The following is a 13,621-nucleotide window of genomic DNA, read 5'->3' on the forward strand; positions in this document are numbered from 1 at the left end:
TGATCAGAGTTTAAATTCTTCTTTAAATTTTCTAAACAGCTTCACATTCTTTAAGATTGTTTAGTAAGTTTAAACCACATTTTCACCGCAAAATTTCTAATATACAAACACAAATACCTAATATTTTGAAACAGTGTCTCAAACAAATATAGAGAACCCGAATATTACACAAAAAATTTAAAGTTAACCACTCAAATTTTACTTTGAGGTTTGTGGTCGCTGAATTAACGCTGACTGTCGTATATAAAACTTCAAAAAAAGTACTCAATTTCTACCGAATATTTGCACATATATTGCCAAAAAAGTAACCTCCTACTAACTTCTCTTGTCATCAATATTTTCTATATCTTTTCTCAAATTTTTAAGCCGGCTGAGGTAAATTTTTTTCACTTTAGGAACTACAGATCATAAACATAAAATATATGTCACATTATCCTAATACATGTCTTGCATTTAATCTCTTTTTTAACCTATGTAAGGTATCATGTAACATTCTCTATATTTTCATAGTGAAAGCTCTCAGTCTGTCCAGCTTGAGGTTGTGGGTACTGACAATCGTATTTCTAAATAAAATGTATGTACTTTAAAAGCATGTTGGAAAAAATTAAAAATAACAATTTATAATTACATTTTAAATCATGTTGTAAGATACTCCCAACCTTACATAACTATTACCTTTCAACGATATACAAAATAATATTTAAAATAATGTAAATGTATGTCATGTTAGTGAAATGATTAGTTTACTGAAGCTGAACATATACGGCTGTGTATGATTGTGTTAATTTCGTTTTTGTTATGAATTTATCACACCATAAAAATATTCCAATACCTACCTCCAGTAGTTAAACCAATTCTATCTACTTCATCAAATTGTTCCACACTAAATATTCTATGTTTTAGTGTGTTTTTGTTGCGTAGAATGGAAGCATGTTTTAAATTTTTATCATTGATCCATTGCAATAGCTGAGGTCCAATGTGTAGGGTATTTTTTGTGTCCTTTGCAGAAATGCCCTCCAATGACTGTAGTACTGAATTTATCACTTCCAATGCTGCATTTATAATGGAATGTTGGGATGAGGGAGTAGAGCTAACTAAATACAAACAATAGTCGTATATTTCCAGCAGCTGACGAGATTCCTCTGAATTATTTGATTTTGTAGATTTAATTGTGGCAAATGTATCATCGTTGTCATTGTTATCCAGGGTCAAACCTTTGATGACCACAACAACCAATTGTCGCAAGAAACCCAAAACGCCAATAACTGTATTTGGTTGTTGGTCAGCGATAAGAATTTCTAAAAAAATATATACGATTAGTGATGTGAATGGATTATTTGTTGAATTTGCAGAGACTGTCTTACCCAACACTTTGTTAAGGGCATATTTAGCCATCAAAGGCTTGTTGCTAGCATACTCAATTAAGCTAATACAGTTTTGAGCTGTACATCTACGTTTTACGGCACAATCGGATCCTATGTTTTCTATGAATGCCTGAAATAAAATAAAAAGAATAACATCACACACTATTCTTAATGAATTATAAAGTTTTGATTCTTACCTCGAAAAGTTTACAAGTTTCGCTATCGGTTAAACCTTGTTGTATGTATTTTCCGAATTTCACGACAAATTCGCTCAGGGTCTCCTGCAGTAAGGTTTCCTTGCGTCTGCTTATAACTCTCAGACAGGGCCAAAGATTTTGTGCATACCAACGCACACTGTGTTCACGTATACGCGGTGCATAGTAGCCAAATATTCGCAGGCATATGCGGAGTGATCTAAAAAATAAATAATAGAATAATTGATGATTAAATACAATAGGGTTATAGGAATAAAAAAGGAATGTCATTACGTCTGCAAAAAGTACATGCATTTCAATGGTACAATATTGGCATCAAGATATATTTTAGTTAAATCGATTCAATTTTTTTATATATATTTATTTTTTTTCTTTTTTGTTGAAAATATTGAAAAATGAAGAATAAAATCATTATTAAAATTATGAAACGAAAGATTTTTTTATAAAAAATATGGTTTTCATACCACGTTTATTTACGTATTTTCAACTTTCCCTCGAAAAGCATATCCAACCCCCAATATCATCGCAAACATTTAATAAACTAAATTGAAAATTAAGTCTTTTTTAATACTAAGATTTATCGGACTGTTAATTTAACATTAGTGTAGATCGCGTTATAATTTTCTTTTTTTCAAAATCATTGGAAAGGTTATAAAATGTCTCTATTAGTTATATACTCTTTTGCTGGAAATTTTCTCCGAAGTTGGGATTTTTAGGTTTAATTAGGAAGATTATAAAATGTTTGTTTTACCATTCTACCATTCTAATTCTAATATTAAGGGGTTCTTAAAAACTAAATGCTACGGAGGTGTTTTGTATGAAAAAGAATTCATTTTAATGGTAATTAAATTAATAAATATGTTTGTACCGGTCATAATCTATTCGAAATTGGAAGTATTTCATAAAATAGGCTTAGAAAAATTAAAGGCTTGGCGTTATCACAACAACGTCTTCCGATTTTATCGTTTTTGTACGGAACAAGTTAAGCCCCCCTAATTGTTATGTGCCGGAATTTTCGGAATTTTACATGCTACTGTGTTATTATTGGTGTTAGTTCTACCACCCTATTGTACACATCACTTGAACACTCATCGCCCAAGAGTAGCATACAAAACCACACACAACATTTTCACTGCGTCATCATCATACTTACCTATGATTACCATTCCTTTTTATCTCTCCATACAAATCCATTAATATGCGATGTGCCCTTGTCTTCTCTAACACCCGAAATATTTTATTCAAATTCTCCTCTGCATGCACTCGGCATGTTGGATCCAAATCTTCGCAAAATAACAATAAAATATTGGTCGCCTTGCTGCAAAATGTGGCATAGTTGAGGTGGCCATGCATCAGCGGTGAGGTAATACATTCCGAAATTTTCTGGAAGCAAGCTATTTTCTCTTTTTCGCTGTAGGAAACAAAAAACAAATGTTTGGCAATGTAAATTGCATCAAAATGCAAATTAATTACAACCGGATGGGACGCACCTGCATTCCGTGTTTCGCAATTGATCCACAGCCTCGGTGAAAGTATTCACAATATTGGTCTTGTCCATGGTGTGGACGTTAACGAAATCTATTGTTATCCACTTTATCCACACAATTGGAACATATTTCTTCCAAATTTAATAACTTTTTCACTTTTTTTCCTGCAAAGACTTCTCCGGTGTTGGAAACAATGACGTTGAAACAAAAATGAAAAACGTCCCAACGAAACGAATATGAAGGCCACAGAGGAATACCCGATAAAAAATAAACAGAAAGCAAAGACTCGGGGTACTGTGTTGTTTACGAATGAGATATGAGAGAAAATTGAACATCTTCACTAAAGAGCATGGTGAAGAGTGATAAAGATCAAAATCAAAACAAAAACAACTAGAGAAGGGTTCGATAGATCGAAAAATTGTTTGTTTGTTATTTTGACTGGAACTAGAAATCCCTATTTGTAATCACCTGTTGTTCATTTGTTACTCAGCAGATATCAATTCTCTTGGAATGACACATTTTTCTCTTAACCACTCGATTACAAAGGGTAAGAGAGCGAATGTATATTATATTTGTTTAATTTTCGAATTTATTAAAACAATATTTTAAACCCCATAATAGCACATATATTCGTAGTCCGTGGATTTTTTTATATGTTCGCGTTTACACCAAACAAATCTTAATGAGTCGAATTGTATTTTACTACCCATGCGTATTTGAAAGGAGGGTATATTTAATTTGTCTTTTCGTTTGCTACATTTGACCCCATAAACATATATATTCATGATCAACATAACGATATCAGTCTGTCTTTTGAAATCACTTCCATTTTATTTGACGTAGAGTTTTGAAATAAGGTTTTCAAAATCTAAAATACTCCAAAATATTTTGAAATAATACAAATTATCAATTCGTTAATATTTCAAATATTTGTATACCCTCCACCATACTATGGAGGGTATATTAACTTTGTCATGCCGTTTGTAACTCCTCGAAATACTCATGTCAGACCCAACAAAGTATATATATTCTTGATCAGCGTAAAATTCTATGTCGATTTAGCGATGTCCGTCTGTCTGGCTATGTAGGTCCACGTTTTCATATAGCCCCCACATAACGGTACCTCCCGAAATTCGGTATTTTGATGATTTTAGCGACATTATTCACCGGTATTGTATGAAGTTCGAAATGGATACTTCAGCCTATGACAGAAAATTGTCTGTGCATCCAGGTAAATCCCCCATATAACGGTACCTACCGAAATTCGGTATTTTGATGATTTTAGCGACATTATTAATCGGAATTGTTTCAAATTTGGTATTTGAAGTTCGTAATGGATGCTGCAGCTTTAGGCTGTTCCATATTTTGGTATAGTAACTCCCTATATCAATGATTTTAGCTACATTATTTGCCGATTTTTTGTCCAAGTTTCGCATTTGAATATTGTAGTGGCTTATGACAAAGTTGCCTATGCAGGTCCACGTCGTCGTTTAGACCCTATCATGACGGCTACATTGGGTATTTTTAAGTTTTTAACAGAATTTTTAACGGAATTTATTTTTTGAAAATTGCCAAATTCGTTCCAAATGGTGGAGGGTATTTAAAGTGCAGCCCGGCGAACTTACAGCTTTTTTATTTGTTTAAAATGTTTTTGTTTTTCAATGATATGCATGTTGTTATTGCTCTATTCCAGAACCTGCAAGAATCCACAACTTTTGCAATTTTTTTCGATATCATAAAGGGAAAATAGGTTATCGTAGTAAAAATTTTTACATTCTTTCAGATCTGGAACAGACCATATGATATGAATTTTTCAATAACTCTTAGAAATTTTATATTCAACATTTTCATTTTCAAAATTGGTTTGACAGTTCATTGTCTCAGCAGCTGTGTCGATGCTTTTTATTGAAGCCTATCTTAATATTTCAAAAATTTCTTAAATTAAACTTTAAAAATAAATAAAACACATCAGCAATTTTTTTTAATATTTTCACAGAATTTTTATTGTAAAAAGCTCAATTTATAATATAATATTTTTGCAATCTACATTTCGTTATACAAATGGTAAATTTACAAATATTCACTAAATATCTAATACAAATGAGAAAGATATATTTAAACAAATTATGGAAAAAACCAAGTTTAGTAATCTTGACAAGACAAGTGTCTCTTTCGAATTCGTTGACAGATAATTTAAGGATATCTTTCTTTAAAAAAAACTACTACTACATACAAATATATATTTATATTTCCCCACAATAAATGAAAAACAATATAATATTCCAATAATATTATTAATTTTTCTCTTCAAAAATATTCTTTTTTAAATTATTATGGAATAAAAATTGTGAAATATTTTATAATGAGATAAAAAACACACTGTGTATTACTAGAGAGAGAGACAAGAGCGAATGAAGAGAAACAAACACTAATCACAGTCCTTTTGGAGTGTTAATAAAGAAAGGGGGGAAAGAGAGAAAAAAACTGGTATTGAAATAAGGATGTAGTGTTGGGAGCGAGAACCAATTTGACTAAAAAAACTCAACATATTTCAAAATTGATGTTGAAAATTCTTCTCCCAAACAAAAATCAATAGAGAGATTGTTAATAGAAAGTGAGGGAGATAGACAAAGTGAGAAAATTATACGAATTGACAGATAAGTTTTGACAAATTTTTATTAGGAAATATGTTTGTTGTTGTATGTACACTTTGCCTTATATATACTCTTTTATATATATGTATATAGAAAAAATTTAAAACCTTAACCATACTTTGTCATACAAAATACACACATACATACATATATTAATGAACTGGTTCTAATTAATTAAAATATGAAAAAGATATTCTCTGATAACAAAATAAAGGCACTTTTGTGACAATATTTTTGTTGACATTTCTTGACATTTTGTTTTACTGTTCGTGATGCTTAAATATCGGATGAGTGATGAGGGTTGATTTTCGACAAAATAAAAAAATACACAATGCACCTTAACCTAGTAAATCTAGCTTAAAACTGATGATTACTTCAACTTCTTATATGTTATCTTCTTCTTCTACTTCGTCATCGTCGTCTCTGCGAGCTGTACACTCGGACAGCTGTAATACAAATTATGATAATAATAATAAAAAAAATTATTATAATAATAAACTTTAGGACTTGTTAACTTATTTCATTAAACAAAAAAATTATACTAGTTTGTTTGTTTTTTGATTTCTCTTTAGTTTAACGATAATTTTTACAAAATTCAGGCTTTTGTAAAAAGAGAGAAAAAAAAGGAGAGAGAGAGAGAAGAGACATAATTTCAAGAGAAATTCTAAATGAAGGAGAGAGAAAACAAAGATCAAATAAATTAAAGAGAGAACAGAAGACAACAAAGTGGGAGGAATATTTAAGTATACAAAAGCCTTTGTCAGGTTGTTTAAAGATCCCAGGGATCCATGTTTTAACGAAACTCTTAATTTCGTTTCGAACGCAGCACCACCAATGTTAAAATTAAGAATCCTAAAATCCAGGCTAATGTACTGAGGAAACCGGTGTACACCTCTGTTTCGGCAATTTCCCATCCTCGTGTTAATATTGAACGCAGCGATGATGTGGCCAGGGTCAAGGGCAGGCACAGGGAGATGTATCTGCAAAACAAATAAGGAAATGATATTAAATTAGGAAATGTTTTGCTGAAAGTACAAAAAACTTACTTTAGCACAATTGGCATGCCCTCAATGGGCCAAATAACACCGGACAGCAACAGTGTTGGATAGAATGAACCCAGGGCCAATTGAATGGCATTACGTTCCAGTTCACACACTGCAGAGATGAGGAAACCGAAGCACATACCACACAGACCTTGCAGCAGGGTCAAAACCACAACCCAGATCAGATCGCCGTTATTGGTGACTCCAAAGACCACCAACATGAAGATGAGCACCAATGTTGTCTGGCCACACATGACCACGAATTGGGTGAGCACATGGGAGAGTAGAATTTCACTTGGTGCTACGCCAGCTACCCAGGAACGATCCAAAAGACCCTAAAGCAACCAGCCATTAGATATCAGGAAACATTTAAATAAAATTCAGGACTTACCTCCGTACGTTCGATGATCAAAGCCGATGAAGTCAAGGCCACCGCCAAGAAGAAAACAATGCTGAAAAATACAAGTGGTCATTACAATCGTTTATTTTTTGTTTGACACTAAAATACTCACGTCAAAATAACACCTGGAGCCACGAAATCAGTAAACGATGGATTCATGGTACCATAAATTGGTTCCTTGAACTGAATTGGAACATCTCCCAGTTTTGGATTATTACCACACTGCTCCAGCAGACCCATGGCAAAATCACGATAGGCCAACATAATATCACGATTAAGCATAACACCTATCTGTTGATTAGACATATCCAGCCAGACTTTAATTTCCGATTGATCGATGGTCTCATCATCCGAGTCGCGACCTACGCAACAGAAACAAGCAAAGCTATAACATTTGAATCTTAGTTCCCGCATAAAACATACCCAAGGCAGCTCTGGCAGTAAAGGCGTCTGTGAAGTTCTCCGTTATATAAATGGCACCCCATGCATTGCCCAGTCGCACCGCCTCCTTGGCATCTTCTATGTCCGTGTAATACGTTTTGTCCACGCTGTGATTTAAGTGATTCAAATAACGACAACCCAAATTGGTAAAGTGGCAACCATCATCCCAGTAACAATTTTCCTATCCGTCCAAAAAACAAATTTAAATATTTATTATTGTTGTTTTGTCATTTCATTTTATTTATAAACATCCAAACTCACCGTATTATTCATTTCACCATTAACAATGGCCAAATTCAAACCTGTTGGATCCCGACCAATGGCCAAACAGAACAGAATAACTTGCATGACAGGTAAGGCAAAAATGAATAGCATCACACCGACATTACGCCACATACGTAAAAAGTTTTTATTCAGTAAGGCCTTGATTTTGCCCTTGGTTGTAACCTAAATGTGGTGTAAGGGGGGAAGAAATTTTAAAAATGATTTGGAGTCTATTTTGTGTGTGTGTGCGTGATATTAACTTACCTTGCACAAATTGGCATAGCAATCCTGACAGCTTTCCTCATCATTGGGATTCTTCTTGTTTGGTGGAGGTTCATAGGGTTCTTGATTTAGCTGTTAAATAAAGAAATAAATGGAAAATTAATATTTACTGCAATCATTATTGTTTGAAAATACAAATTGAAATAATCCTAATCCGGTATTCTCTCAATGTGCTCCAATAATACAATTTTGTTGTAAAGAATATTAATTATTTTTATAAATTTTCAGTATAAAATTTAAGGTCATGGTATTTTTTATGAAGATTTATGTTAAATACCTTTATTTCGTTCGAATTTCTCTGACAAAAGGTGCAACGGAAAAAGAAAGAAAGAAAAAGAGCAACAAAAATTCTAGCAAAGGGTTATTTTTTAAATAAATGCAGGACATTTTTAAATTTTTAAATAACCAAGTGTATTCTGGTTTTTGTCTAATCAGAATAAAAGTAGTAGGGACGGCTTTAATGCCATAACTAAAAGAACCCAGAAACTACAGAAACAAAAAACTAGTAACAAATCTCAAAACTTCATGCCAACCCCCCAAAATGAACAAATCAGCCAATCATAAATCGAACAATTAAAAAGCAGTAAGTTCAGCCAGGCCGAACTTTAAATACACTCCACCATTTGGAAGAAATAGGAAAAAATTCACAAAGAAATAAATAAGTAAAATCCATTAAAAATTCTGTTAAAATCTTAAAAATACCGAATATTGCCGTTATATCGAGGCTATAAGAAGACATGGACAATTTTCTGTCACAGGCTGTAGTATCTATTAGGAACTTCAAATACGAAATTTCAATGTGAATGTGAGGTGAATATTGTGCCCAAAATCAAAATACCGAATATAGGGAGGTACTGATATATGGGGCCTATATGAAGACCTGGACCTGCATAGACAATTTTCTGTAATAGGCTGTAGTACCCCTTACAAATTCTAAATACGAAATTTGAAGCAACTCTTTTGAATAAAATCCCTAAAATCGTCAAAATATCGAATATTGGTGGGGGGTAACGTTGCATGTGGGTTATACAATATCTTGAACCTATATAGAAATTTCTCTTCCAGGGGGTAAAGTGATTAGAAAGAACTTCTATTATGGATTTTTAGACAATTCCATTGACAAATGTTGCTAAAATCATCAAATTACCGAATATAGAGCGGTACCGCTATCTGGGGGATATACGATATCGTGGACCTATATAGATAATACTCTTCCAGGGGGTAAAGTAATCAGAAGGAACTCCTTTTGTGGATTTTCAGACAATTTCATTGAAGAATTATCAAAATACCGAATATCGGGGGACCGTTTTATGGGGGCTATACGATATTGAAGACCGATATAGTCCATCTTCGAACTTGACCTGCCTGCAGACAAAAGACTAATTTGTGCAAAGTGTTAGTTTCCTATCTATATTCGTTTTGACTCTAGCGTAATAACAACAGACGGACTGAGCTAAATCGTCTTAGAATTTTACGCTTATCCAAAATATACAGGGTGAGAAAAAAAACTGCAATAAAGTCAGACGCCATAATTTTTACATTTTTTTTAAATTTTATCGAATGAAAGCAAAAATGTCGGATATAGCATAAACTTTTAGAATAAGTTTAGATTTCTTCGAATTTTTCACCTTTGGCACGAATTATGGTCTTCAAACGGTCAATGAAACCGTCTCACGCTGCCCGAATGTTGCTCTGCGGTGTTTTGGCCCATTCCCGGCGAAGCGCTTGCTTGAGTTGATCGACACTTTGGCATTTTTTAGTGCCATCCTTGCTTTCCAAAATACTCCTGACACAATAGTCCAACGGATTGGTATCCGGAGATTTTGGTGCCCATTGTGCGCTGGAAATGAAGCGAGGAACCTCATTTTGAAATCATTCTTGGGTGGCACGTGCTGAGTGCGATGGAGTCTGATGCCACGGTCGATTAATACAAGCGGAGAGCGACCATCGGCTGTTATGACGGCCCACACCATCACCTTGGCCCGCGCTTTAGTTTTGGTGGCCAACCGAAGGTGCACATTTTCGGCTGACTGCTTTGGCAAGTAAACACGATCATTTAGTTTGTTTACAAACTGCTGGACAACGAATGTTTTCTCATCGGAGAAATCCAAATTCGGCAGCTAACCATTTTCGGCCAAGCGAAGCAACTCTTAGCTCTTTTGAGAGTATTTTCTTTTTGTTGCGGTGTAATTTTTTGCACTTTTTGGAATTTCAACGGCTCTACCCCGAGCTCGTTTTTCAATATATGCCGAATGGAATATTTCGGCCACTGAGACGCGGGTTTCGATCAAGTCGCTTCTTTACTTTTCGAACCATTTCTGCTGATGTTGCTCTTTTCTTCCGTCCATTTCCTTGACGTCAGGCTACGCTACCAGTAATGGTACGAGACACAAAAGATTTATTCACATTTAAATGCTGGAGTGCTCTTACGATAGCCACTTGTGGTTTTCCAGCCAAATATAAAAAAATCACACTATCACGCTTAAATTCAATCAGGAATAATTTTTTTCTGGAAAATTCTCACCAGAATACTTTTGTACGCTTGTAAACAATATAATGAGATGTCACTGGAATAATTTTAGCAGCCGTCGGACAAGTGGCTTAGAAATGACAGCAGTCTGAAGTTGGTTGCAGTTTTTCATCTCACCCTGTATTTAGGTTTTTCAATGATACGAGAGCAGGTACATAAAGTAGAATAGTATAAAAAATGGTCCCATATAACGGGAACTTATATAGCTGGTATTCGAACTTAACCTTATGAAATTATTTATTCATGTGAATGCAAATGGAATAAGATAAAATGGTGGAAGATTAAGAAGGTTTTGCAGCAAATATATATTTGGACCGAAATATATCTTTGAACTTTGCAAAAGCTTGATATCTAAATTATACCTATTGTTTTAAATTTGTGTTCCTAACTTTCAATATTTACAATGTGTCTTAATTCTTTTGTTTCGGCTTTTAAAATTTCATTGTTTCTATTAGAAATTCCCACATTTTAAACTTCATTCACCAGTACGATTCAAATATATTCATCTAATAATATTAAGTGAATATTTTAAACGAGCCGGTGAAATAAAATTTCCCATATTTTTTCAGTCAATTGGAATTACAAATTTCAAAGGCACGCTTATTTCTCGAATACAACAAACATTCACTAGCATTATGGAAATGAGAATGGAAAGCAATAAAACGGCATGGTAATTTATGTGAAACAATCATTCAGATTTGGATTAATTCTACAAAAAAAAAAAAAAATAAAAACAAGAAAATGTGAGAGGCAATTAAATTGTTATCATAAATTTATAAAGAAAAAAAATCTATGATTTTGAAATTTAGTTTAAACTAATTCAAATTGAAGGGATTGACAAATATACACGTGTTTTTTTTTTTTTATAATTGTGTAATGTCAAAATAAATCCATTATTTTTTTTTTGGTTTCACACCAAAACTATGTCAAGGTTATCACAACGTAGATGTGAATGAACCAATCGATTCATTTGATTTGCTTAATTTTACTAATAGTAAATTAAATAAAAAAATGTCTGGGGGTATAGTGACGACTCGAGAGCCACATGGAGTTTTTTTGTTGCCAACTTTAGGTATTTCCGAATTTTGTTGTATTATTTTAAACAATAAATGATACCATATGAAGCAATGAATAGCCTCGACAAATGTTTTTATTTGAAAATAAAGTTCCGCATTTATTTGAAAATCTAATAAAAATTATGTTTGTTATTCTTTTAAGAAAATGCAAAAAATGAAATAAACATCTGCCTATTCTAATTATGGCTTGATATTCAATGTTTTGCTAAATTTCAAGCTTAAAATATTATGGAAAAAATCATTTCTAAACTATAGTTAAAAAAAGTACTATATTTTGAAATAAATGATAGGAAAAATTTTACTAGACAAATATTCTCAATGAAGAATTTCACTATATAATTGTGAGCAAAAAGATGCAAACTAAAAATATATAGAGTAAAAATTGAACCAAATTTCTACCCATACTAGGTTTTCATTTACATTACTACCTGAATATTTGTTCATTTATAGGACAAATGGTAAAAATACTCATTCTATGTTAGGTCAATGTTATAACAATTTGGATTTAAAATTGTGAGAACGCAATCCCGATGTGATGCAAATAATGAAAGAACTCAATTTCCGATGGCATTTCTGAAGTAAAGTTTTAAGGGCAGTATTAATCGACTAAGGGAGGGAGCCTAAATGCCTTGTTATAGCACAACACTTCACATTCACTATTTTTAAACCCTCCACCGTAGTATGGAGGGTATATTAAAGTTTTCATTCCGTTTGTAACACCTCGAAATATATATTTTAGACCCCACAACATGATTTGATCAGTATCAAATTCCATGTCTGTCCGTCTATAGAAATCACTCTAACTTCGAACAAAATTAAGTAGGTTGATAAAATTTTACTCAACTGTTTATTATGTCTGCAGGACTTTTGGTATTGAAAATGGGCCATCTAGGTCCACGTTTATTATAGCCTCCATATAATGGTACCTCCCTATTTTCGGTATTTTGGTGTTATAAGCGATATTATTCACCGGAAATGTTTCAAATTTGGTATTTGAAAATCGTAGTGGATACTTCAGCCTAAGACACCCATATAACGGTACCTGCCGATATTCGGTATTTTGATGATTTTAGCGACATTATTCGCCGGAATTGTTTCAAAAATCGTAATAAATACTACAGCCTATGACAGAAAATTGTCCGGGCAGATACACGTCTTCGTATAGCTCCCATATAACGGTGATTGTGATTTTAACGACATTATTCACCGATTTTTTTTAGTTTCGCACTTGAATATTGTAATGGCTCATGACAAAAGTTGCCTATGCAGGTCCTCGTCGTCGTATAGACTCTAATATAACGACTACATTTGGTATTTTTAAGATTTTAACAGAATTTTTAACGGATTTTATTTTTTTTTTTTTTGAAAATTGCCAAATCCGTTACAAATGTTGGAGGGCTTTTTTACTTGTTTTCTTATGAAAAATAGGGTAAGTGTACCAGTAGTCGGCACTTTTCGCGTTTTTAATCGCTCACCATTCTGAGTGGAACTTTTCAATTATTACAAAGTTAATTTATTCAGATTCGAAATTTTGTATAGTTTTTGCAATAATAAATAAAGTTTTAATAACTTTTTATTAAATTTCATAAATTTGTAGTTTTATTAAAACAATGCTTTTTTGCCAGTAGTCGGCACCACTTGCTAATTGTCGGTATGGCATGTTCCAACAGTCGGCATACCAATTTTTTTTTAAGAATAATTAATAATAAATTAATTCATTAAAATATAATATTTTTGTTTAGTTAAACTGATTCGACGTCTTTATTGTACTTTTCTTAAGAATATGAATTATCGAGGACCTTCACAGACAAAAATTTAATTTTTACTAGAATAAATTATCTTTTCTTAGCGAAATTGTACACAAA

The 13,621-nt window shown here is 32.8% G+C and overlaps 2 protein-coding genes across 8 annotated transcripts in view; both read right to left on the reverse strand.

Moving 5' to 3' along the window:
• Positions 1-3,234, reverse strand: part of LOC101892436 (uncharacterized) — an 85,259-nt gene extending 82,025 nt beyond the window's left edge. The window contains exons 1-5 of the mRNA XM_059125279.1: positions 3,070-3,234; positions 2,733-2,990; positions 1,562-1,778; positions 1,365-1,494; positions 837-1,298 (exon numbers count right to left, since the gene is read on the reverse strand). Of these exons, the coding sequence (XP_058981262.1) occupies positions 837-1,298; positions 1,365-1,494; positions 1,562-1,778; positions 2,733-2,990; positions 3,070-3,137 (1,135 nt within the window). The 5' untranslated portion in view covers positions 3,138-3,234. The remainder of the gene's footprint in view (positions 1-836; positions 1,299-1,364; positions 1,495-1,561; positions 1,779-2,732; positions 2,991-3,069) is intronic.
• A 1,807-nt stretch (positions 3,235-5,041) lies between these two features.
• Positions 5,042-13,621, reverse strand: part of LOC101889472 (ABC transporter G family member 23) — a 124,320-nt gene continuing 115,740 nt past the window's right edge. For all 7 annotated transcript variants that reach the window (XM_059125323.1, XM_059125322.1, XM_059125325.1 and 4 more), the window contains 7 exons: positions 8,133-8,222; positions 7,866-8,051; positions 7,587-7,785; positions 7,276-7,525; positions 7,155-7,215; positions 6,767-7,098; positions 5,042-6,700 (listed from right to left, as the gene is read on the reverse strand). In XM_059125323.1, the coding sequence (XP_058981306.1) occupies positions 6,526-6,700; positions 6,767-7,098; positions 7,155-7,215; positions 7,276-7,525; positions 7,587-7,785; positions 7,866-8,051; positions 8,133-8,222 (1,293 nt within the window). In that variant the 3' untranslated portion in view covers positions 5,042-6,525. The remainder of the gene's footprint in view (positions 6,701-6,766; positions 7,099-7,154; positions 7,216-7,275; positions 7,526-7,586; positions 7,786-7,865; positions 8,052-8,132; positions 8,223-13,621) is intronic.

This window comes from Musca domestica, unplaced genomic scaffold (genome assembly GCF_030504385.1).
Source record: "Musca domestica strain aabys unplaced genomic scaffold, Musca_domestica.polishedcontigs.V.1.1 33, whole genome shotgun sequence".
NCBI lineage: Eukaryota > Metazoa > Arthropoda > Insecta > Diptera > Muscidae > Musca > Musca domestica.